The sequence below is a fragment of the Anoplopoma fimbria genome, chromosome 2 (genome assembly GCF_027596085.1).
Source record: "Anoplopoma fimbria isolate UVic2021 breed Golden Eagle Sablefish chromosome 2, Afim_UVic_2022, whole genome shotgun sequence".
In the NCBI taxonomy this organism is placed as follows: Eukaryota; Metazoa; Chordata; class Actinopteri; order Perciformes; family Anoplopomatidae; genus Anoplopoma; species Anoplopoma fimbria.
Genome location: NC_072450.1, coordinates 26,947,434 through 26,974,942, shown reverse-complemented (window position 1 = coordinate 26,974,942; position 27,509 = coordinate 26,947,434). Strand labels below are relative to the sequence as shown.

The 27,509-nt window shown below is 41.6% G+C and overlaps 1 protein-coding gene and 1 long non-coding RNA gene across 2 annotated transcripts in view; one reads left to right on the top strand and one right to left on the bottom strand.

Annotated features, from left to right (window-relative positions):
* Positions 1-2,909: 2,909 nt before the first annotated feature.
* LOC129100221 (uncharacterized) overlaps positions 2,910-27,509 on the top strand; it is a 52,577-nt gene continuing 27,977 nt past the window's right edge. Inside the window, exons 1-2 of the long non-coding RNA XR_008531659.1 lie at positions 2,910-3,092; positions 3,196-3,416. This is a non-coding gene — a long non-coding RNA (uncharacterized LOC129100221). The remainder of the gene's footprint in view (positions 3,093-3,195; positions 3,417-27,509) is intronic.
* Positions 20,744-27,509, bottom strand: part of LOC129100147 (carbohydrate sulfotransferase 8-like) — a 121,467-nt gene continuing 114,701 nt past the window's right edge. The window contains exons 2-3 of the mRNA XM_054609701.1: positions 23,316-23,353; positions 20,744-21,976 (exon numbers count right to left, since the gene is read on the bottom strand). Coding sequence (XP_054465676.1) covers positions 20,792-21,976; positions 23,316-23,353 — 1,223 coding nt within the window. The 3' untranslated portion in view covers positions 20,744-20,791. The remainder of the gene's footprint in view (positions 21,977-23,315; positions 23,354-27,509) is intronic.

Below are 27,509 nucleotides of genomic sequence, written 5' to 3'. Positions count from 1 at the left end.
AGGCGACGATGGCGGGGGGGGGGGGGTGCCAGCGAGTGTGGCCAGCGCCCAGGGCTACAGGAGAGTGCTCTGTGCAGCAGACTGCCTGATAGGGACTGAGGCTGCTGGCTGATGACATTTTATGGTCACAACATGCAATCCCAACCCAAAATCCAGTTTTCAGACACTGAACGCTGGTGTGTTCTTTTTGTTACAGCCACACAGAGAATGATGCAGTTTTTGCATGTCATCATGTCCCTTGAGTTTGACTTCTTTCACAGTAAACAGAACAATGAGTGGTGAACTACTCTCTAAACTCAAACCATATGGAGGGATGATAGACTTTTGTTTCAAATGGCTTTAATTTAGCAAAATCAAGAGCTAAAACGTTGCGGTGCTGATTTCACTTATGAGCGTTCATTTGCACTTAATTTCATTGTCAAAGGCATTATCTGCAGCTTAATGGATACAAGTACCTGCTAAATACAATGGTGGCAAGTAGCTAAGTACATTTATCCAAGTGCTACACTTTTCTGGAATGATTCAAAATGTTAAGGGGCAGTGTGTAGGATTTAGTGACATCTAGTGGTGAGATTGCAGATTGCAACCAACTGAAGATCCCTCGGGTCACTCCTACCTTCCCAAGCAGAAACTGTGGTGGCCTTTATTGAAACACAAAAAAACAGAAAAGGCTCTCTCTAGAGGGTTTGGTTTGTCTGCTCTGGGCTACCATAGAAACATGGTGGTGCAACATGAATACTGAACCTTAACTGACACTTTATACTTCAGCTCAACTTACTTTCAGAGGGAAATATTTCACTTTTTGCTCAACTACATTCATCCATACAGATATGGTTAAATGCTACTTTTCATATCAAAATGTTACAGATAAAAACATGAAAATATCAATATATAAATATAGCTACGTATATAAGATACAAGATATTGTTCAATATTATTCTAGTAGTTTTCTACTTTTTCGGGGTTTAGGAACCCTCATTAAAAGTAGTGAGAAGTTTAGGAGTTGTTCGCAGTTCCACCAAAGAGACGTTATTAAAAAGTAGAGATTAGAGCAATAATATAATATGCATTTTTGTAGCGGAACTTTTTTTATTTCCTTACGACTGTCGATCTTATACTTATACATTGACTTATAAATTGATGCAACTAAGACTGCAATGTAGAGAAACATACCAGTAACGTACACTTTTAATTTTGAGTGTTTAAGTCAATTTTAATGATGATAATACTACTCTCTTTTACTTTTGTTTGAATGAAATACTTTTACTCGTAATGGAGTATTTCTAGGTTGTTGTACTTCTTCCTTCATTGGCTAAATACGTAGTAAGTACCAGTGGTTGATAAGATACAGTACCACTTCCTATAAGTAGCATTTCTCTGCATCATTTCCACATGAGAGCCAGAGCCAACATCTGGGTTTTTATTTGTTTTTTGTGTTATGGGCCTGTTAACCTATGATGTATCTGTTCTGCGCAGTGAATCTGAGTCTGAGTGTGTTTGCCGTCCTCCAGAGGGTAAGACGGAGCCGAGGCTGGGGCTCGCCAGAGGCACCGATCTCTCCCAGGTTGCCCTGACGCCGGCTGAGAAGCCAGAGCCCCACAGACATTGCTCTCTTTCACCAACACTTTGTGTTAAGTGGCCATAAGTAACACAGGGTTTCCATTGTGCATGCAAGCAGAGAGTTTATTCTCTCACACATCATTATGGTTCACTCGAGCAAGTGTTGTTTTCCCTTCTGCTGCTGCTCTGACCTCATCCTGTCAGTTTATACCTCTGATATGGAGCATTACTCCACTTCTGTGAAGCCACTGTGCAGAAGAGTGGCAAAGCGCCGTCAGCCACGAGATCCTTCAGATCGTCTTTGGTTTTTCTGGAAGTATAAATCCAAGACTCAAAAGTCAGTTTCCTCTGGTTGCTGTGTCGTCCCTTTTCTTTCTTGTCTCTGTTTGATTTTGTTTTACTATTCAATGTTGTGGGTATGCTAAACAATTCCAAACATGCCACATGCTACTTTGGTTTCTTCAAATCAAAACCATAAATGATTCAACAGTAGAAACTGCACTAATAAATGGATTGTACTGGACTGGAGTTTCTTTGCAGTAAGAAGCCTTTTAGTGTCTTTCAGGTTAATGTTTTGGGTTAACGGCCCTCAATTTGAACAGAGAGATATGTTTAACGGATGAAAACAGCCCTTGAGGTATACTTGATTAAGCATACTAGTTTAGGTGGCAGACAGTTAACTATCAAATCTCCCTCATAACTGAGAGATTTAGGATGACCCACAAGGTCAAAGGTTAAGCGTGCTGCACACAGAATCTTGGCAGCTATTAGCTAATAGTGATGTATGATTGGTGATACGAAAAGTATCGTAATGTAAAATGCAATTCAAACGACCCAAGATAAAGATAACTCTTGAAAAGAAATGAGAAGAAAGACAAGTGGGAGGAGAAACGCTCTGTCATCGGTTCGTGAATCGAGCTGCACCGCCAAATGATGTTGTAAATCGGAGAAAATTCACTCTCAGTAGTGAGGAACCACGCTACATGCAAATGAAACGCAGCTGGGCCTCACAATTGTATTTGTACTGTATTATCATTTTTAATATTCATTATTCATAGTTGTGCCTCGAGATTACACATACTCCAGTAGACCTAGCTAGAACTGTATATGCTTCTTCTTTTTTCCTTCGCTCCTGAATGCACCTGTGTGCAGCTTCGCGCATGCGTAGTCGGTTGAATGATCACCTGTGACGACCCTGCCCCCATGTGACGTGACATTCACTCCCTCTCGCTACGGCTCGGCGCCACTCCGCGCAAAAATAGTTCCCAGTGACGCGGAGGTTCCATATCAGTGCGCACATGCAAAGGTAAAAGAAAACAGGGAAGTAAAGAAACAGGCCTCATGGATGTGCCCATGAGGCATTGAGGCAAACTCTTGAATTATTGAGTGTGTTTGCAGAAAAGGATACAAGTTAGCCACACAGTGTGGACCACCTGTACATGAAATGGATTCACAGTGATTTAATTGAAGCAGTGATTGAGGTTATTAAGAAACACAGCTGATAACAGATGGGAGGGCTTGTCCTATTCACAGTAATTTGATCTGATTTACATTAATGTCAGAGTTGATGGGATTACACTGTTCACTAACAGTCTAAGGAATGACACCTGTACAACTTCCTACTTTTATCTGCAGGAAACTGAGGCTACAACACTGTTGATGCTGGTCCTAACTACACCTTGAACCATGGCATCTGTGGAGAGAGAACATACAGACCTACAGCTGTAACAGAGTGGAAGAGGACACGCTTTCATCTTTGTTCGTATGACTGAGGGAACAAGACAAACTGCCAAAAAACTACATCTAACAAGGAGGACCTCAAGGACATCTTTGCGTGGACTTCCTCTACAAATAAAGTAAGTGCTTCCTATTAAAAAAACCAATATATATATATATATATATATATATATATATATATATATATAACACTAGCATAGGGCTGTACTGAATAGTTCAAAGCTTCATTCATAAAGGTGACATTAAATTTATTATTATTGATAACTTAGAGAAACAGCTGGTGAAATAAAAGTCCTCAGTCCAAAAGTCAAAAGGAACTGAAAAAAGATAAGTGATATGTGATCATTTCCAAATGATCCAAATATGAATTATTCTGCTCTCAATTCATATCTGTTCACATTTAATTCTTTCAAAAACAACACTCAAAGTGCCGGTCTAGCAGCAATCCTACAGCATCACAAAGTACATTCACATAACCACAATGATACAAAATCACATTTCCACCATATGTTAAGGGTGATGACTTCGTAAAATATAATGACAGACATTCAGAGCTTCATTCAAAAACCTCAATAGAAGCTTTGATTGTAAAAAATGACATTTTTCTTACCCTTTTATTGTCTTTTGTTTATGTTTCTGATGTTCTTCTGTACACCAATATTTCTCTTTTTCCTCGTCCTGGTGCGCCGTCACCAGATGCTCACTGTTTGTGTTTCTTTGGGGTATCACGATTCTACATATCCACTATTTGGCTTTCGATTCTAAGGTCATTTCAGCTCTATCATGTACATTTTCAAATTCTTCTTTTAAAAGAGATGCTACATGGTACCACAATGGATATTTTCACCACTTATTTCACTACTCAATTGAAAACAAACAACAAAAAGAAAATCTACTAGATGACGGTAGGGTACTTTACAACAACAGCTTGAGTTTCTCTCAGAGTTCATGATGTACACCTGAACGCACCAGTCGCTGTTGTTGCCCACATTGCTTTACCCGTACAAAGAAATTGATTTTAAGTGGCATAGCGTAACTGCGGCTGAGAATGTCAAACAGTTGTTGAGTCTCTAAAAGTGCTGCTGCAGGCTGGCTGTATACTACTCTGTGTGGCCGAACTTTGCTTTTGACTCCAAAGATTGAAATCCAAAACTTATTCCCATCGATTTTTGATTTAGAAACTAAATCGTGACACCCTTAGTGGTTATTGGTGGCTTTTGTGGGTTTTGCAGCAGTAAATAAGATGTGTTTCAATGGTGCGCTGACACCAAGATTTCTCTCCCCTCTTTCTTCATTCTGGTGCGCCGTCGCCAGATGTTCATTGTTTGTGCGCTTTTACTGGAAAAATAAGCTGTTTTTAGATTCTCCACCAAGACGCATCACCTGCAGTTCTTCTTGCAGTCCAGTTGTGTAGCTGCTAGAGTTGCTAACGCAGATTTGATACTGGCTGTATGAAAGTCTGATGAACAAAACTAATACAATTTGGCAGTGGTGGCTCGTGAGTTCTGTTGTGGTCTTCTGGTGGAATGAATCAGCGATGGTTTCAGCAACATTCATGCTTTTGTTAATTTAGTTTGCGTCTGAAAATGTTGATGTGATGCGCCCGGACGCAGACATCAAGTGACAGAGGCTTTTGTGAAGTGTTTTGTATCTGTTAGGCATGATCTTAATGCTGATGTATTTGCAGCAGTCTGGGTTTTCTTCTCATATAAGAAAATCAAGTTTTTACCACCGATGCAACCATGTTTAAAGTCCAGGCCCCACTGTGAAGTCTGATTACTGTATTGGTGGGGTGGGAATCACCAGAGGCCCCATGATACGATATTATCACCATCTTATTGCGATTTATTCCCAATTTTCAAGTATGTCAACATCTGTTGTATCTGATAAGATAAAGTTTTCACTCAGTTCAAATCATTTCAGTTCATTTCGAATAATCTTTATTATCGTCATCAACTATAATATTTATTATCGTCATTAACTATTTCCTTTTGCTTTGTTTAAGTCATCTATAGTGGGGATATGCATAAAAATGTTCATTCAACATTCAAATGATGAGGAAATAACAGATTTGATTTTTGTTTATTAAAAAAATCTTTGCATTAGTAATTATAATGATGTTTTATGAGTTGCTTTGAGCTAATGTTAGTAAGTACTCATTTTTACAGAATGGAGCTTGAACGCACACCAAAGTAACTTAATGGAACCTCCATACGGCTCTTCTCTTTTATTGAAACATCTGTAAAACAATCCATTCTTAGATGCGTCGCTATTCTCTCTTGAATGATTATGGCTTGATGCAGAAAAGTCAATAATCAGAAATATTAAACTCAACTCTCAACCTTATGATTACTTGTAACAATTCTGTGACATCAGGCTTTCCATTCCTTACCACTGCCCCTGAACGCAACAGACGTAAAACTTTTTTTCACACTATGATGGGTGAACGGTGTAATTAATCCGCATTTCATAATACTCCCTGGTCATATTCTATATCCAAAATGCTCCCACACTGCTGATTTAAGGCACTTTTCTGGAGGACCTAAGGCTGGAGTGTTGCTTTTATCCATTCTTATGGTTATGAAACTGTGACTTATATAAACACAGTTGATCGCTTAATCCCAACATTCCTAATTGAAATACTAATAGTCTATATAATAAAAGATTGCTCGTGTACCGATACAATATTGCCACAAAAATATCCCAATGCTACGCCGTATTTATTCCCCCCCCCACTATAATGTCGAAATTAGACAATTTCAAACAATTATTGAAAGATCAACATTTATTTTGTCGTTCGAGCTGCGTTTAAAACCCTATAACTACTTACTATAAGTTCTACCAGGATAACTCTGTCCTTGGAAACTTTTGAGTCGGAGAACACCACCACCACCACCACCACCACCACCGCTGTGTGCTGCTCGGAAGCGAGCTACTGCGAGCCGGCGTGGTGCACCTGCCTTCTGCCGGGCATCCACGGAGCCGCGGCCATGCCAGCCAGCCTACAGGCACTCCTAGATAACTCCTGTCTGATTAGCTCCTTAGGAGGACATTGTTCCAAAAGCAATTCACTCCACTCCCAGTATTAATTTAGTCCCGCGAGAGAGGCCCATCCATCGTGGGTGGGACGGGCCGTCGCGCTCGAGGCCTTCCCCGCGGCCTGCTAATAGCACGGCACCTCCTGGCCTGTCACTATAAGTGATAGTCCCTGCAAGTTTGTTGCCTCGTTGTGCGTTTTCTCCCATCAGGCAGCGCACCTCCCTCCCTCCCTCTCCACTCCTCTCCTTCTTTCTTTCCTCCCTCTCTCTGTCAGCGGTGGTTCAGGGCAGGTGTCTCTGCCGTCACTTCCATCGCTCACGCTGCTTGACGAAGGGAAGACGCAGTTCAGAACACGGCGGGTGAAAAAGAGGAGGAGGAGGAGGAGGAGGAGATGGTGGTGTTGGTGATTCATTGAAAGGGAGTGTTGGAGAGAAGGCTTACTTTTCTTTTTTGTGTGGGGTGGAGGGTTGTATGAGAGCTGCCAGCAACGAGGAAGGAAGAGGATAATGGAAAAAAAACAAAAAACGCTTTCAATGTCGTCGAAGCTCTGAGAGTTGCTCCGAAGTGAATAAAACTTGAGAGGGCGACGCGTTCCCTGATGCGCTTCTTTATTGGTAAAGAACACAAGCTGTTTTAAACCGGCAGGGGATCAGAGCACACAAAGTGATTTTCCTCCTACGTGTTTGTTGTTTCTGTTTGAGAAGCAAAGCTGTATGGGTGGGGAATAGGTGAAGGAGACCGTGGTGCTACAGCTGTGCTATCAAAATAAGGAGGACTTAAGTTGTCGTGAGCGGTTGGAGGCCCGTTCATTCGTGGTGTTCCTTATGATACATTTATGTAGATAGAAAAAGACCAATCAAATGTAGCTATATGGCTAAAGTGTTAATGAAATCCTTTTTCTTTTTCGAGTAGGATGTCTTTCTTTACAATAATAGACTTCTAACATTTGGAGAATGGTTTCTATTTTTGGCTTAGCAATAAACTAACTTGTTCTTTGCAGTGTAACAAAACACTCTGCTGGAGTTTCTAGACATCTTCCTTCTGCATTTGTCTGGCACGTACATTGTTCCTCATTGAGTTTCAGTCCCTGTAGCCAAAAAATAAAGAGCTTGTCAGTGGATTTCACACTGTCCTTGGCTACTCAGATACTCGAAAGCAAACGGCAACAAGTTCTTTTTCTCAGACCATGGTGGAGAATTTCAACATCTTGGCTGTTCAAGCTTTTGGGAGGCAAATTGGTATTATTCATGCTCTTATAAATGCAAACAAGTCTGATCCCGCGCTTTGACACAGGAAACAGACTGAATTACAAACTTGTGTGTGGTGTCCCCTGACTTTTTTTTGCTCAGCCAAGAGAGTTGGCAACGTTTTCAGCATTGGAACGCTGTGCTCGGTGTTGGAAGGCGTTGTGGAGCGACCAAACGCTGCAACACTAAATCGACTGCAGAAGTTCACACACCTTGTTCTTATGCCAATGCGAGAAATGACAAATGTGTATAACTATTATTAGGTTTGTGAATCATCGTTGTGTATCACCTCCACAACACAGTAGGCGTTTCAGTCGGATACCGCAAAATCCAACATTCTTTTTTGTGTGAGTTTAACGCTACTCCAGATCAAGGAGTTATGGATGTGAGCGTTTTTATTTATTTTTGTTTTTGGGTTGCCTGTCTGTCCGTCCATCCGGTCCATACCTGTGGAAACACTATCTCAGGAAGGAATTTCTTCGAAAGTGTCACAAATGACCACCTGGGTGAAGGATGAACTGATTCGAATCTGGAGGTCAAAGGTCAATGTCATTCTGCTCTCATTTTCGTGAGGTCTAATGAAAGGTCTTGGCGATAATTTAATATGATAATTGATTGTATTTCAATGGTATCATTTTGCAATAAAGTCATATATTGAGATATGGTGATACACAACTACGTCGTCTTGATTGATGAAAACCAAGAACATACTCTTTAGATTTCTCAGAAAATCTCGTCCTTTTGCACTCAAATTCTTTATGAAATGAAAAACAACAACGCTATTTATTTTTTGAATTACCAGAGAACATGCTGTATTGTGATCTCTATCATTATTGAGACATAAAAATGACCTAAATCGTGGTTTAGATTTTGTACATATCTCCCCAGCCCTATCTCAGGAACGCCCTGAGCTAATTTTCTTCAAATCTGGCACAAATGTCTAATAGGACTCATGGTTGAACTGTTTAAACACAATTTAAACACACGTTTTTTCCATAAGTTAAGAATTCAAATGTCTAATAGGAAAAAAAGATGAAGTGATGACACTTTGGACAGACTTGGATATAAATTGCTTTAGGACTGGTTGGTGGAGGCATACAACTAGAGGCGGTAATTCTTTTTTTTTTTTTATGTTTTACTGAACCTATAAGGTATGTCTTCCATTTCCTCGTCTGTTCTTAACGTTCTCATCTGTGCGTACCTCCTTCCTCCTCCGGTCCATCAGCATCACCGCCCAGATGTTCGCCTCAACCCTTGATGTGCTTTTACATTAAAAATACATCCACAATATGCTGCCAATCGGGTTGGGGTGGTGGTGGTGGGGGGGCTATGATGGTTTACATATGAACAAAAAAAAAAGCAGAGCGGAGGATTATTTCATCAACCCAAATGTTTCAGCCATTCCCCGGCAGTTTGTGTCATCCAGTTAGAGATATTATAGTCCCGAGGTGGAAGCAGCACTCTGCCCACAGCAGCTTGTGTGACCGGCTTCGTTATGGATCTCATTGATTTGAGTTCATCAAAGCTGCTGCATAATTCATGTCAATACCAGCACGCAGCTTAATGAGTAGACTCGCGGTGGCTTTCATGGGTCTTTAAGTGTCAAAACAGAAGCATGGCAGGTGGCGGCAGCAGCAGCACATTGGGGAGCTACACATACATGTGCACTGTTCTCCTGAAAGCAAAAACCAGTGTTGGGTGTTTGGAATATTTCACATGCAGCACTGCCATCATGTGGTGATGTGCGACATGTCCACAGTGTGAGACAACACACAGCTTATTTTATAGAAACAGAAGTGTTTTCCTGAGGTTGACTGCTTTTTAGGATATTCATGAGTCGGTTTTAAAAAATCCAAATGATCCACATGACTGCTGTCGTGAAGCCTGGACCGCTACATGTCATATGTGCAATAATCTTGTTCACTCACACACAAACCCTCTTTTTCATCCATGTGAATATAGTGCTATATTTAAATCATTTATTTCATTCCATTCTCTTACATCCATATCTCATTCCTTTTGCTCATTAGTGTTGGATAAACTCTGTAATTTACTTTTTCACACACCTCTTTTTCATATTATTTTTTTTATTAATGTCATCTTGTCTTAGATTACATCTAACCATCTTATTTTATCTTTATTTGAATTATTATGACCATTTAAAAAAAAAAAAAAAAAAAAAAGCTTCTCTCGTCCAACACAAATCATCGTATCGTTGACCCCCTTGTTAACCTACGTATGACCAATAAAGTAGAGTTTGACACTCAGGATTGGACGATTTTACCGCCAATTGTAATCAACACCATTCACGAAAAGTTGATTATGGTGAATTTCCATTTTCAGGATAAGGGTGAATATTGTAAAGAGTGACTGAATAAAACCTTCCAGCTCACTAACATGGTATAGAAGGGTGAAATAGACCCTGATTTAAAAAAATAAAAAAATAATAATGACTATTAGCTTCAGCTAAAAACACAAAAACACACAAGGTGTTAGTTATCGAGTTTGTGACCGCTACGCCACCTACAACGGTGTCCTCACGTTTGACCTGGGTGGGGTTCACGAAAAAGTCAATTAAAATCATTCCTAAATGATTTTAGAAAGCAACGATTTATGGCATTGGAAGTTCCTGCCAAAGGGGAAAATAAGGGAAAGAAAAGACATGATGACAGATTGAGATTTTATTTCTCTGAAGCCATCATCACTGGCTCTGTCCTGCCAAATGACACATACCTGCTTGTTTCCGGCAGCCTGTCGATGAAAAGGAGGCCAGGCCGGTTAATCAGACGGGATTGTTTTTTGTTTTTGGATTTCATTTTCCAACTCGTCGTTTCGTTTTTGCTTGGTTAATAGCCGAGCTCCAGCAAATCATTTTAACGAGGTTCATGTCTGAGAGATGCGTCGCCAAATCAAACAACCGTTTCACCTTTAAAGCTGAGGAGAATTAACCCGGCGTGCATTTTCCCGCCTCTCAGTGTCGCCCCAATGAACCGAAGACTCGACCCCTCTGCTAACGGCATAGATGCAGTTTTTTTTTTCCTTCTGCTTTTGTAGACAACACGAGTGTGTGCAAGTAGCCGAGAGTCTTTGTTTTTCGATTGAGCGCCGTCGTCAGTGAATCAGCAGAAAACCTGTCGTCAGCCGCGTTAATGCCGGCTTGGAGGCAAACATGAAGATTAACTAAGGAAACTATAACAGTAGTACTTGAAAAATGGAGCAAAGTATCTCTCATATTTTTTTTCCAATCCTCCCAACCAAGGCGAGGTTGTTTATCACTCTGGGAAGATGTTTGGTTGCCTGCCTTGAATGTCTGCTTTTCGGGCCCTTAAGCTGATTTAGCTACGCCAGCACGTTCTCTTCAAAGCCCGTCAAGATTCTCCACGCACACTAATGAGGTAAATGGATGGCTTTTGTTTCCTTCACAGTTTTAACCCCCCCCCCCCCACCTAAAGTGCTCTCATGACTTATACAAGAGCTGTTGCGGAAATCAGCCTTGAGCGTTTCATCAAATTTGCAACTCTACAGAGTGATCAATTTGCGCTGCAATATTCATCTGCCACGCGAGCGTAGACATAATCGTCACGTAGACACGCACACACGCATATGGATTTTGTTTTGCCAGCACGACATCAAAAGCAGTAAGCATGCCATTTGTTCTTGTTAAAACAATGTAATTTTGTTTATCAAAACTCTAGTATGACAAAAAAAAAAAAGCCACTCTGACAGATTTTTCTCTTTTTTTTTTTTTTTTTTTTATGTAGGTAGAGAGCGTGCGAGAATTATACAAATGAATGCACATTCAGGCACCGTACTTTGATCTAATCACAGAATGGAAAAGAAGAAAATCACTTCCCTCAGAACAGGCAGCGTACAATATAAAAAGGAATAAAAGCAGCAATTTGAAAAGCACTTAGATCTCAAACTGAAAAGTTTCACTTCCAGACATGAAACGGTGCTTTTGATAGTTATTTCCAAATGTGTTGGTTTGTGAGGTGATGTGAGGACACGTACCCTTGGGGACTATCACCTTGGATCTCCCTGGGCAAAAACTGTGACTGAACTTAAAGGGTTAAGATAATCCAACCTGGCCTGCATTGTGTTAATGTGCGTATTATCAAGCAAATGTAAAGGGTTGAAAATGTGAGACGTAGATAATGGTCAAAAAGTCATTGTGCAGTTCATTATGGAGCTATGGATCAGTTTAGTCGCAACAAAATAAGTAAAAATAACTGAAATCTTATTTTAATCATTTAGATTTGTCTTTAAGTATTAAGTCAATTCCGAGTCCGTTGTACTTTGTGCTCTACTTTGCAAAATAAACGCCATAAGTGGTTATTTCTGCAGGAAATATCCTGCAGTTGAGCTCAACACAAAGTTTTCTGCCTCTTTTGTTTCTGCACATAACTCAGTTTAAACATGAATTTAATTGTGAATCCCTGGTGATAATGTGTAAAGTCATAAGTCAAGTAGTTTTGCAGTAATGTTGTGAAACAGACATGGCATTAGCTACACACTAAAATGCAATGCTAGTTAATAAGGTAACATACCGAGATGTTAATACGACAAGCTAAACCGGCATGGAGCTCAATGAAAGGGCCAACGTCTACATTCTATGAATATCGTTCTTCATTGCTATTGTCTCATCTTTTTCCTCCCTCCATATAAAAGCAACAGCTGGATGAAAGGATGTAGTTCTCTGGGATTCTTCAAAGGCCATCCTGGGAAATGTAGGAAACCACAACATGAAGTAGAAGCAGGTGAGGCAGAGTGAAAGAACCGGGTGCATCCAGAAATAAAATCATCAAAAAATCCCCCGCCGTGTGGTGAACATCACAGACCGATGACGCATAACAGTGTTGGAGAATAAGAGAGGATATTTTACCTTTTTTTTTTTTTTTTTTTTTTTTTGTAAATGAAATGGAAACCATAAATGTATTATTTGATACAGTACTTTCCTCTGTTATCCCTCTGTGATATCTTTTGATATTGACCAGTTGCTAAGAATTTATGAGCTATAAGCAGCTCCCCGCTACGGACCCATGATTTTCATCTCATTTTTTTTTTACAATGACATTTTACAGTTACCTCTTGCTGCCAGTTTGGGCTGTCGGCAGCTGAACCCGCTCTGTGGAGCTTTAAAAAGTTCCATTTCAGTCCTGTAAAGCTACCCAGTGGCAAACAGGAGCAGCTGTGGCTGTACTGAGCAGCTCTATGCATTTATATCAGCTCTGTCTTAGTGGAACCAGTGAAGGTTAAATAACGGCTGGACAGGTGTTGTAGTCATGTGACTGAAATACTTCTCTTGTCTTGGTTATAAGGGCATTTTAAGGACATGTAGATTCTAGATTATCTCTGTGGATTAGTACTGGTCACGATTGAGACTATGCAGCCAGTGGTTCAGACTAATGGACTGTGTCGGTTAATTGTGCGTTCGATCTGATGCCTCGGGGCTCCAGTAGGGGGGTCGCGCTCCTCTTCCTCACTCGATGCAGACGAGTAAAGGTGAAGTTGTGTCTCCTTCACTCTCCCTTGCTATTCACCCTGTTTTAAGTTTAATGACTAGGGGCTAGGAAAGGGAATCTCTAGGCCCCTCACGATTTGATTCTACTACGATTAAGAGGGCTATGATTCAATTATTAAACTATTCATCTTGACTCAAGATTTGTACATGATTTATTTTTTCTCACTGTGAATATCTGCCATTTTTTAAAACACTGCATATTTGTAATGAGTCATAATTAAAAAAAACCAGATGGATTTACTTCTGTTATCTTTTATTAATTTAATATTAGGAACAAATATAAGAGTTGTGTTGAAGCTGAAGGGGTTACATTTCCCAGCATTTCAAAGGGAACCAACAGTAAAATAAATCAAATTTGAATTGCAATCCTGCGGCAGGATCCTCGTAGTAAAAACACAGAATTGAGCATGTTCTGAGTCATTTGACATAACAAGCTGCCCTTATTAACAAATAAATAATATAGAGTTCAGCTCTCATTGGTTGGATTGTATCCATAAGCGGCTGCACAAGCTCAGCCCCTTCACCAAAAACTCTGCTATTATTTAGCCTAGTTTAGAACTATGACATGTGTATTACATGTGTTGTGTTCAGGGGCAGCGGTGAGGAATGGACAGCCCTGTGGCACATAATTGTTACCTGCGATCAAAACGTTTAGTTTAATTGAGTTTAAAATTTCGGATTATTGAGTTTTCTGCATCGAGTCAAAATCTTTCAAGAGAGAATCGCAAACCCCCCAACCCCTACTAGGGGCTGTACTAGATAAAGACATTGTTAGTCAACTAACATTCATATGATTTTGTTGTCTAATAGATTAGTGATTGGTGATCGATTTAATTGACAGATCTGTTTCTCCAAAAAAGAATCACCACTTTAAATTTTGTATTTACCCGATAATTTATCATAACATTCGTGGAAATATGTTATTCAGCATAAAAAACACAAAAAGGACTAATCAAAACAATATTTTTTTAGTTGACTCTGACCAAAACAACAGATTCTGCAACCAATTAGGGGGGAATTCTAGTAATTTCAGTCCACTAAGCACTATAAACTTGTCCACACATATCGTTAATATTCTGTCATACATTCTTGCTCATTATACCTGGACAACCTGGACAAAACCGAGCTACTCTTCCTCCCGGGGAAGGGTTGCCCGCACCGAGACCTGTCCATCACCATTGATGATGAATCTGGGTGTGACCCTGGACGACCAACTGTCGTTCTCAGCAAACATTGCATCGGTCACACGCTCCTGCAGATTCCTCCTCTACAACATCAGGAGGATTCGCCCCTTCCTCACTGAGGAGACGGCGCTCATCCAGGCTCTGGTCATCTCCCGCCTGGACTACTGCGACTCACTACTTGCCGGAGCCCCGGCGTCGGCCATCAGACCTCTGGAGCTTGTCCAGAAAGCTGCAGCACGTCTGGTGTTCAATCGCCCCAAGTTCTCCCACACAACTTCCCTTCTCCGTTCTCTACACTGGCTCCCTGTAAGAGCTCGCATCCAGTTTAAGACTCTGGTGCTAGCCTACAGGGCAGTGAAAGGAACAGCTCCTTCCTATCTCCAGGCCTTGGTCAAGCCCTACACCCCCGCCCGACCACTTCGCTCTGCTGCCTCGGGCGATTGGTTGCCCCGTCGCTCAGAGGTCCCTGCGGCCGATCCACCCGGTCACAGCTTTTCTCTGTCCTGGCCCCTCAGTGGTGGAATGAACTCCCCACTGACGTCAGGACAGCAGAGTCGCTGCCCATCTTTAGGCGCAGGCTGAAAACTCACCTCTTCAAGAAGCACTACCCTGAGTCTTCCTCGTAGCACTTATGGCACTCGTATTAGTTGTTGCACTTACTGTATTCGTATCAGTTCGCTGCACTTATTGAATTTGTATTCGTTTACTGCACTTATCCTATTCGTAGTAGTTTGTAGCACTTACTATATTCGGATTAGTCTGTTGCAATTATTGTTTTCGTAGTAATTTGCCTCTGCACTATACTTTTGCTCTGGTTTATGCTTTAAGATGCTTGTTTAAGAAAGGAGATGCCCTTATGACTTCTGGTGACTAGTAGTTCTCTTGAATACCTATGTTGAATACACTTCCTGTAAGTCGCTTTGGATAAAAGCGTCTGCTAAATGACTGTAATGTAATGTAATGTAATATAAGAGAAATTAAAGATTTTGCAATCGTATATTGATGGGGGAAAAAACACATTGTTCCCTCTTACCTGTGGTACTATTTATTGATGTTTGTTTTGGCGTGAGTTGCCTATTGTTGGAGCCGTAGAGATGTCTCTTTATCCTAACGGGACTCGGCTTGTGGTGCTCATAGAGAGTCACTCAAGACGACTACAAACTACAGACCCTGTTTAGAGCAGTTTTACTTCGAGTAATAGTCACAGTAATCCCGTTATAGTGGAGAGGAAGCAAACATCTCTACAGTCGATATCTCCAACACAAGGCAACTCACAGAAAAACAACCTACATTGAACATCTCAAAGAATATATAAATATCTAAAAATGAGCAAGAATGGATGACAGATTATTAAACAATATGTGTTACAAGTTAATAGTGCTTTGTGGACTGTAACTGTTAAAAAAAAAAATTTGTCTCCAGAAACCTATAGGTGACATCACAGAGACTACGTCTATTTTTTATACATTCAACGGGTCCAGCCGTAGCGTTTACTCTACATGTATAATTTAGTGTTTACTCTGTCGTTGTTGGCATGTAAGCTAGTAATGTAACAATGTTGCACTCATGTGTGGGTTTTGTAAGCATTGCTTTAAATGTAAGAGTCAGTACAGATGAGTAAAGGTGGGTCTCCATCCTTTTCTCCATCACTTACTATTCCCCCTGTTTAAGGGCCAATCAGATACACTCACACTGTGTGCATTAGCCAGTAACAGTCTTCTTATCTTTAGCCACGCTATTAGCACGGCTGTATGGATGACATGTTGGTCTGCTCCACCACTTTCGTCCTGACTCAAATATCTCAACAACTACTGGAAGGATTGCCATTTGAACATTCATGGTCAACAGAAGACGACTCACGCTGAATTTTCTTCCAACACCACCAGTAAATTGTTCATTCTTAGTGTAAACAGGATCTGGCTGCACCTTGTTTTGGCTCCGTCATGGCTGCATGTGTGTCCAGAACGTCTCACAATCCGCTGTTTTCATGGTCTATTTTTGCCAGAGCGGCTTGCACCTCTGAAGCATGAAATTCACTTTTAAATGTGTGTAAAACCCCTGTATTTACTGGTAATTGACTTAAAATGAAAGTCAATTAAGCGCACCTTATGTTTCTAACTTTGTCATCACACAAAAACCAGCAAACAGTGTTAGGGGTTTAGAGAGGACACTACTATCTTGCCTACTCTCTGTGATCACTGATATAGTTATTCTCATTTACATAATTTTCTGCTTGTGTTGTTCTGCGACAACAGAACAAGTGGAGAATTTGATCGCAGCTCATAAATACCGTGTTGACCAGCAGACATTACCAAGCTGCTGCGGCGGCAGATATCATCATTATTGTATGATCATCAGACAGAATAAACAACGGTATCGACGTTTGAAATGAGTGATCACAGAGGGGGTTTGAAACAACCATAATTTGTCATATACAAATACAATAAAAAAAGCATCTATTGTCTCATTTACGTGTATTTGTGCCTGTAAAACACAGAAAATGTAGGCAAGCAACTCTAAATGATCTTGTAAACGTTGCTACTGCAGAACCGGCGCTCCGCTTTTCAAACGTTTCTTTTTGACAGATGCTGTGTACGTTCCGCCAAACATTATGTGAAATATCTCAATCTACAAGAATGGATTGGCACAAAATCTTTTACAGACATTCTTAGTTCCCAGACAATGTATTCTACTTTTCCTCCTGCACCACCATGACTGTTGACATTTGAAGTGAAATGTTCCAACAACTATTAACTGTCATAACTATGATGATCCCCATGACTTTTTTTTATTTTAGCCCACGCCATCAGGTTAAAATTGACACTTGTCCTATACTTTGGATAAATACCTGCAAAGTGAGTGACATTCCAATCAGCATCAGCTAGTGATTCACATGCAAAGGTCCCGATCACACCGGGACCCTTCGCTAGAAACGACCCTCCTGTTTTGGGGTCCCCCTTTGGGACGGCTCACCTGTCGTTGGCTCCTCCGTTGTGCTGGGCTGCTTTTTCCCAGTAGGTTTTTAGAAGCACATAAAATAAAAATTCTCAACTGCTCGTCAACGACACACTTGACGAAGCCTGGCTAAAAGTTTATCCGACATCACCATGTTATTGTCATTGTGAGCATGTTAGCATGCTGACTTTAGCCATAAGCTCAAAGCACCGCTGTGCCTGCAGAATAGCTGCGGACTGTTAATATTGTTTGTTTTTTTTTTTTTTTTTTGTTTATGCATTCAAAAACATGACGGAAATAGGCAAAAATAAAAATACACAGATCAACAATAAGCCAAATCAAAGCCTCATTCTAGTCATTCTCATCCTGGAGCTCATTAACAGACTATTCAATGATCAGACACCACATTGGACAAGAGACAATGAAACTGACAATGCAACGGCAAGGAAAGGGGAAGAAAAGAGATTACATTGAAAAATGCTAAAGACAATTTATTAGTAGACACTCATCAGTCAGAAATAATAACCTCCTGAAGAATGTCTTCCTGAAATACACCATTTGATTGGCAGTGTAAAATAAGGCAAAGGGCTTAAGATCATATTTTATACACTTTTGCACCAACAATAAACAGTTATACATTCACTTGTTACTGTAGTTACGCTTTTGATAAATCTGTCCGAACACCCACATACCAAGAAAACTATTAGCTGGGGCGGGGCGGGGCAGTAATACTCATCATAATGCGGTAAGCTGTTTTTGGCCAGATATTGGCTATACCTACATAGAATCTGACCAAAAGATTAGATTTTGGAATTGCAAAAGCCAACACAGTATACTCACAAAAGTTCAGACGATCACCATCACCGCGTAAAGGGTACTACCACCAAAAATTGTTAAAGGTCTTGAAAAGTTGATTATAGTGTGTATAGGTTGGGACGATATAAATTTCTCCTCACTCATAGGCAAATACGTGTCTTCATGATGTATTTTTGTTACAATAACACACATTTCCAGTGAGCTGCAAAGCGTATAGCTGAATAGTGACTGCTGCTTTATAGGTCAGTTCATCTTTGCATCGTGCCCTTATAAAAAAATATACTGCTACCCACTTTGATCGTAGCCAGACTTAGTGTTACTCTGTATTCTGTTCATTCAAGGTATTTCTGTGTAAATGTGACCCCTACATGTACTCATTTGCATTCATCATTTTGGTGTCCTAGTCATCATATGTAGTCACGTTAACATCACACTCACTGTACAGGAAGCTTCAACTGTGAACTAAGAAGATTTTAAACTCAACTTTCATCTGGAGAAACCTTACATGAGGTTTCCATTCACTCAATATAACGTTGGTGATTTACAGTACGAGATAATCTGATCAACGGTTCTGTTTGTTTTTTACCTTTATAATAAATCTTATTGTATCGTAGACATGTTAGCTCAGGGCCGAAGGATTGACATTTCTTTTGTGTGCAGTTTCCACCAATGCACATTTACATGTGTGTCAAGACGTAATTAAGAAAAACGAAAAAACTTTTTAGTGCCAGTTGGGTGGTGCATTGAGAACAAAGCAGTCAGTTAATGTTACAAACATGTTTACCTTCACTTTGTGTCTTTTAGCAGTGTCTATAGATGTTTCGGGAAATGCAGGGGGAAAAAAAGATTGTAAAACTTCCAAACATCTCTTTCAGTACCACACACACACACACACACACACGCACACACACACACACACACACACACACACACACGCACACACCCACACGCACACAGTGGGGTTGCAAAAGCGTACAAATGTCCTCAGCCAGGATGGGTAACTATGTGGAATGCAGCTCATCTGTACAGGGTCTATTTTCACATCGACAGACCAAACAGTTTAGGTATAAGTCATGAAAGAGATAATTTCCAAAAATGCATATCCATCTTCATGAAAAACAAAAGAAGTAAAATAAAATCCTTCAACCCCTTTCGAAGCACCGAGTGGAATCAATTAACGGAGTTATCTCCTGGCAGCCCAAATGTTTCAGTCATTTAGTTTTTTGAGAGATAGACTTGTGGTTTTTCAGCTGGTGGACATTTTCTATATTTTGGAAAGAAACTCTTCTGTTACGCAACAACTCTACACCGTTATTACTGAAAGAACAAGAAATTTGACATCAAAAAGGAAAATAAACATACCTTCACCATAAGCACTGAATATATATATAGATGTATATATATATATTTTAGAAATACATAGAAAAATAGATAGTCATCTGAATGCCCATTATACAATTGTACACAGTAGTGTCAGGGGGGGGGCCTATATGGTGGTGTTGAATAGATGTGATACATACAGAATGTGGAGTAACTGACAGTGTGGGATTTGTAAGTGATAGCTGTTCAGTTGGTGTTTAGTGAGATAGGTGGAGAAGTTTGGACGCGCTCTTTTCTTTTAAAAAAATGTCCAAATCATAAATGTTTTAGATGGTGATGAATCCAAGTCAAAAACACCGGTTTATGTGTTGTTTTTTTTCTTTCAACTTTTATATTGCCCATTTTCTTGATAACGCTGTCAACAGATTAGTAAGTGTGTAATACCAACAGGCCATTGGAGATACTTTATCTTGATGTCCTGCATTTAACAACAGCCACCCAGGTAAAGTACCTCCACAGTGATGGGGGACCCACAGCACATGTATGTGTTCGACCAAAGCACAAACCTACCCGACAAAAGTTAGAAGTACAAAAATTGCTACAATAGGTGCACACAGCTTCCAAGTGGGCAGCACTTCACACATTTGAAAGATTTCTACTATTTATAGTGTTTCATCGTGTTCCGGTTTATGTTCAATAAAACCATTGACATGAAATATCTGTATTAGTATGCATTAATACATAGAGGTATACCGATGCCTAGACTGGCTGTGAGTCAAATGGTCAATGCAAATATTTTAAAATAAATCAATATTCAAATTGCAGCCAGTCCAAAATTAAGAAATTGCAGTACATGGCGGTAACTCAGATCTTAATCTGAGGTCAACAAAAGCAACTGTATTCATAAATGTTTGGTATCATGATTCTAAAGGCAGGTCATATGGGCTATGCAATCACTTCTGACTTTAGGAATGTGTTTAGAACCTGTATTAAATTGCACCTGTTGGCGCCTATGTTGAATCAAACCATAAAACACATTTGCACATCCTATTTGACTCACAGTAAAGCATGATTTAAAGCCTGTTGAACAATAATAAACTTTGTTTTTTTTAAAGAAGCATAACATTTATACTTTTAACCTCACCATGTGCTAGTAGTTAATAAATAACTTCCATTTCAGGACAATTTAGAGTATTTGATATACTTTTCCATCACATAGTTGTTTGAAAATGAGGATAATCTGGTAGAAATGTATGCATAAAAATGCAGCTTTTGCAGAATCAAGAAGACTGTCCAATGTCTCTGCTTAGAGGCAAAGATCCATGTGATCATAGCCTCTTTATGTCAAAATGACTGTCATGGTAGTGATGCAGATGTGGAATGTGACTTGTGGCTCAAGAGTTAGGAGTCGGTCAGTATAAATCCTTGAAAGGCTTGGTGTAGTTGAACATCAGGTAGTCCGTGTAGTAGAAGTCATAGATTCGCTGTCTCTCCAGCGCGCTTACCTGTGAAAAGTATTTTTGTGTGATGTTCGTGGAGGTTCTCTTGTCAGCTGGGTTCCTGTCTTTGAAACTGGGCAGCTTGACGTTGGGGGGTGCGCCAGTCAATCGCAAGAGAAAGTTGGACTCCTCCTCCATGTTCTCGAACTTGCCGATGAAGTCGTAGTCTATAAGACAAGGGTTGCAGAGCTGGTTCGTCTGGTCCCAGTGGATATCCATTCCCACGGGCCGGTGGACATCCAGCAGGTACTGGACAAACTCCTTGAACGTGACCCCATTGCCCGTCTTCAAGGCCTCTGGGGACGGGTTCGCCCTGTACTTTGAGATGATGGGTTTCCCGAACAGGTTGTGGTAGTAGTTGTTAGGATTCTCAAATTTATCCCTGTAAGCCGACACCATTCTCTCCAAGGGCTCTCGAACGAACATGACTTTAGTGTAGGTCTCCAGACGGTGCATGATTCCCTTTCGGTCAAAGGTGTTAAGCTCCCTGAGATAGTGGCCCTCGTGGACTGTGTCGTGTTGAATGCTCTGGGCATTGGACGCCAGCCCCGCAAGCACGATCAGTGTCCTCTTCCAGTTGGAGCAGCCCGCCTTGGGCACTTGGCAGTACAGCAGCTTGTACTTGTCCTCCACAAAGAGGTTTTTCACGTGATGAGCCGTGATGGTCTTGGAGATGCTGCTTTTGTACTTGGCGCACATCTCCTTCATCAGTTGCCGGCGGGCTATCTGAATGTCGGCGAGCTTTTTCCACCTGTCAGGAGTGAAGGAGCCCAAGGCAGAAGGGGAGGAAACCGAGGAGGAGGATGACGACGAGGAAGAAGAAGACGAGGAATCGCTATCCGTGGTGTGGTGGATTGGGGGACTTGTTTTCAGCAGTTTGCGTTGTCTTTTGGAGACATGGACGGAGGTGATGTCCTGCTCCCGAGATCCTGGGGAGGAAGCCTGTCTATTCTGCTCCCTGGACCCGGGGGTGGCCGTCTGTTTACTTGCCTCAAAGTGCGGGAACTGCATCGGAGGGATCGGGCTGGACAAGATGTCTTCGGTTCGGTCAAGAAAATTGTCAGACTTGCCCCTGTCTCTGTCCTGCGTAGAAAGAGTCTGTATAACAAAGAACAAGAAGCAAGGACATAGGATTACTACTTGGTGGTACATGTGGGCCGAATAAGCAGAAGAAGCCACATTAAAGCCCTCATACTGCCTTCAGTATTCACACAGGCCACTTGATGGTGCTGTTTCACCACACCTCAAACAAAGGTCTAACTTTGTTACAGGCAAATGTCACACAGTACCCAATGCCTCCCATGACCTACCAATAAACTGGGCTGTAATACCAAATAAATGTCTTATAAACACCTAATGGGGAATGTAAATTAGAATCATCTACTGCCTGATTACCATCAGATGATGCCCAAGGCCATTATGCATTTTGACATTTTATTTCAATTAAACGCCGTAATGGCGTCATAAAGCCAATGGACTGCATGTATAATTTTAATTTTACAACAGACAAGGTGATGAGACCATCATGAATCTTGGCTCACCCCCCCCTCCTGACGTAAATGGCCATATTCTTTCCTCTGCAGGGACATCTGGAAGGTAAGGTTGGGGAGTAAAAAAGGAGGGAGAGGCTCCTCCCTGTCTGTTTTTAACGTGCAAGGCGAGCACGGAGCAGCAACCTAACACGCCAGATGTCACGTTCGTCAGGGGTTAGCGCCGATGCAAGTCTCTCATTGGTGGCGCCGATCACAGCAGAGATGAGAGATAGGGGGGGGGGGGGGGTCAGCCGAGAGAAGATACAGTACTGCTAGCTCTGACATAGAAACCTAGATCATGGATCATCTCGGAGTCAAACATGATCGCTCTCTCTCTCCTCTTATCTCATCTTTCTGAACCTTGAAGCTGTCCGTGACTTTATAATGCCAAGTTGTGGCAATCAAGGACACAATTCTTCCCCCCTTTTCCCTTTTTAATTGAGTTTTGCTCGGTAACATAACAAGAATTCCGTGTGTGCAAATCACTGTCCAAAAACACATTAGCTGGCTATAAAATGCAAAGGGATGGATAATCAAAAGTACCATTGTTTTAAAACCCTAATGGATTAAAGGAGCCTACTATAAATCCATGTGTTTATGAAAGGCTGGTTTGCATCCATTCATCCAGAACAGAAATGGATGCAAACCAACCAAAAAGTTGAACACAAAAATGGAATCTTGTACCGTGGAAGAACTAGGTATGATCACACCGTGAAGAACTAAGGCCTGATTCGACAGGGGCCGTTTACTCTGTGAAGTCTGACTGGCTGAATGCACAGTATGAGGTCAGCCTCTCTACACAGATACTATCAGACACGCTGAGAAGGAACAAGGCTGACAATCCCACCCTAGCAATAGATAACAGTCGGGATCTGTGTTTTGGGAGAAATGGAGTAAACACGTACCTCTCTGGACTGCCGTGGAGAGCTTCTAAGCTTCACGCCTGGGGAGAGAGAAGAGAAAAGAGACACGAAAATCAGCATTTTAAGTAAACAACATGATTTATTTTTTCCCTGTCCTTTTTATATAAGAGTTAGGAGCCTCCGACGCATCAGAGGCGCCCAATAATTGAACGCTTCCTATCACTTAGCAGACTACTTTTGATCCCCGGGAAAACCACCGCTGCTCTACTAGTCTAACCGGGGGAAGACAGGTAGCTCTATCTGTGTAATGAGCTGCCACAGGCATGAAAAGTTGGTAAATGAGTTGGGCTCAAGGTAGCAAGCACTGAGGATGCGACAGGGGAAGATAAAAAAAAAAAAGCACAAGAAAGGGAGACAGAAAAGCGAGACAGAGAGAAACCAGCAAAGAGAACCAGAGCTGTAATTTTGCAAAACCAGAGGAAAGGCGGAGGGGAGAGGTGGTTTGCTGAGTTTCTTGGAGGACGGCAGGAGAGTGATGGAGACATACAGATTGGTTTTGTGGCAGCCTCGGGGACAGGTGGTACGCGTATTGGCAGATGTGCGGCAGCCGGACAGACGACGTGTTTAGCGGTCCGTCTCCAGCTGGACATCTTCTTTCCTTAGGTTTCCCCCCCGAACCTCTCCCTCCCTTCCATCCTCCTGATATATAATCAGGCTGACAGCTCTGAGTGGAGATGCATGGCCGCTGATGGGGGGGGGGGGGAGACACCTCTGCTTGAGTGGCCTGTCACTTCCAATTTGAGGGTGGAAGTGATAGGAATCTGTGCGGGGGGGAATGGTGGTGGGGGCTGTAGATGCAGGGCCACAACCTTCACTAAGTGATGAGATCTGCAGAGCCCCATCTCGCATCTTCAGCACGCCTCGGTTGGGAGGGAATAAAACGCGTTGGCCAGATGCAGTGTTGTTTTAGATTAGCATGCTCGGGAGAGCTCTGCGCGTTGAATCCTTTCCCAGTTCATATTCTTCCTGAACGAGACACTGTAGGACGAGGCGGAGGAGGAGGAAAAATTAAGAAGGGTAGCGGGCCAAGGAGGCGCCGTGTGACACTTTATAATCTTGTCTCGGTGCCGCCGTGCTTATTTGATCTCTTAACCCCTAGTGATAGCTCATGTAGGACGCACATCTTTTGATATCAGTTTACAGCAACACAGGGGAAACTAAATGAATATTCATCCCATCGCACACAGGTGCCATCGCCAGGGGAACGTGTCCACGACAGCAACGGCGTCCGCTGCTCTAAACTGATGGAGCGGTAAGAGCCCCAACCCCCGTAGCCTCGATCGCCTCGTCAAGATTCACGCTCCGTTATTGATCTCGAAAAGCCCATTGAGGTGGTAATTGAAATCTCGAAAGGTTTAATTGGTTCCTTCTAAGAGGTGTTTTGTCTGGCTGTTGTTACAGGTTTGTCACAGTTGTTGATGTCATCATTGTCACACATTTTCCAATTCAGTGTTGCAGCATTTGAAACCCTTTATTGTGCCAGTCTGCCAAACCCACTGACAGAATTCAGGAGTAGAAAACATGTATTTAGTTGGATATTTGACATTCCTTCTTCAAAGGCTTTGAGAAACAGGAAAAAATGAAATGCAACAAGGTCAAATGGGCATTGATCTGAGAAAATAGGCAACTTGGAAAAGTGGTTTTGAAAAAGAATCTGACATTTCTCCATTCGATTTGATAAATCTAGGCTTAACATCGCTTACAAATAGTGATCGAATTCTGCCTCTGAAAATGCATTACTCTCTCAAGTAGGGAGCCAAATTACATTTCACGAGAGGAACATTTTTCCATGATAAGATCCAACTGAAACAAGTAATATAACAATTTTCGGGTTTGTAAACATCATTTATCTCTGTAGTATCTATTTGGGCGAGGGTAATAGTTGCTGTTTGATTGCAATTTCACACTCAGTCAATTCCACTCAGCATAACTATGCCATTGATTTTTACTGTTGCACGGTGAATCAGGGATGCATTGTTAAGAGGGAGGTTTCATCCTGTAAGATGCAGAACATCCATCATGGTAGCTCAACATAGAGATGTAATAGGTTGTCTTTCCATAAAGTGGCCCTATTATGCTTTTCCACTTTTTCCCTCTTCTTTAGTGTGTTATATATATTTTTTACATGTAAAAGGTCCGTAGAGTGTAAAACCTGAAGTCCACGCCTAAAAGGAGTTACCCTCCCCCTCAGAGGCTCCTGAGCTGCCTGAAACAGCTCCATTGAATTCTCTCCCTCACTTCCATAACTTTATGAGGTCACAATGTACCGGAAGTCATGTAAAACTCTCTGGCTAGTTTGGCCCTCAAACAACAAAGAAAAAGATAGAGTAAAAGTTCATGTCAAGGAGACCTGGGTTCGAACACCACTGTGAGCTACTGTTCATTTGTCATACTCTGGAGGAGTTTTTGGAAATGGAAACGTTGACCAATCACAACAGAGCGGGCTAGCTGACCAATCAGAGCAGACTTTGCTTTCTGGAGGGAGGAGCAAATGCTAAGATGGAGCATTTCAGAGAGAGGGTGAGAAGATGTGCTGCAGGACAGCCAGGATGAGAGAAACAAGGAGGATTATGACCATTAATGCATGTAAACATGTTGTAACTGTAACTTCAGATGAAAATATGCACCCGGAAAATAGTATAATAGGGCCTGTTTAAACAAATTTTGTACATAATCTTATAGTGTGTAATAACGTTTCTTGCAAGGTTTAATTTGAAAGTTATTCGAAAGGTTTATACTGTATACAGATATGTGGTTACTGTAGATCTGCAACGATTAATCAATTAGTTATCAACTAATACATTGATTGCCAACTATTATGCTTGAATCAGTTTGAGTCACTTTTTAAGAAAACAAAAAGTAAAAATTCTCTGAATCCAGCCTCTTTATTGTGAATATCTTCTAGTTTCTTTACTCCTCTATGATAATGAACTGAAGATTTTGGGACAAAAAGAAGGCGTTGTCATTTTGGGCTTCTGGAAACACTGGTTTACATTGTTCTGTCATTTTATAGACTAATATATTACTCGTCTATAAATCAAGACAATAATTGACACGAAAATAACCGTTAGTTGCAGCCTTCATACAGTAGCGTTCACAAAGAATAGGATTCTCTGCAGCGGTTCGGGATAAATGCACCAAAGGGGGGAATTCTGTAATGGCAAGAAAACAGTCAACCACTAAAGCTGGGGCTGTTTTTCTCCCCAGACATTTAATCTAAAGGGTCCTGGTAAACTCATACAAAAAGGTTTTGCTTTGATTCTCATATATGCCACTGTCATTTTTATACTTACATTTTTTATTTTACCTATTTTTAACCAGATAATACAATTGAGAACCAGTTCTTATTTACAATGACGACCCGGGTCAGCCTATTTTGAAAGCGCCCTCTGTTTGCCCTCTAAAGTAACCTAAAGCGTCCAGCACTCCCTCCGAGACAGAGCCTCTGAATATTCATGCAGATGACCTAGCGTCACCGCAAGGATCCATGTAAGCAAGGGGCCACATCATTAGCGTATCCATTATCATCCTTCCCTCTCAAAGAACCTCTCTGACAGAGAAACACATCAAACATCCTCTTCCCTGCCACCGCCGCCGCCGAGGAGGGGCAAAGGACGAAAACAATGTGAAATAATGAGCTTATTAAGCGAAGGATTGTGGCCCCTGTGTTGAGAGGAGAACTCGTTAAATGCCTGGTTCTAACCGGAGACGGGGCCCAGGAGGGGGGGGGGGGGGCGAAAAACGCCAGACGAGGCGTGTCCTCCTCAAGCCCAGTATTCAGACGAGTGCTGCACCGCCATAAAGCTCCCATTAGTCATTCAGCACACTGAGCCGCCGTGACCCCAACCAGCTGCACTCCCCTCTCTACCCAACAAAACCACCCACACCTGCACTCTGCGCACAAGCTCCTCCTCCTCCTCCACTTGACTCCGTGTGGGAATAGAGGGCTCCGGCAAGCTGGGGTGGTTTATCAGAGGAGAGAACCGAGGTATTAGGTTTTAAGCTCTGCCTCCATTGATGTTTTAACTTCTTGTCGAGATAAAACAAACCATTCAGTCAGCGATGGAATCCTCCAGGACTGGGCCGGAGAGAGCAGGTGCTGGGGAGGAGGAGGAGGAGGAGGAGGACGAGGTGATGGGGGGAGGAAGCAAGATTGAAGACGTGCTCGCAATGGCT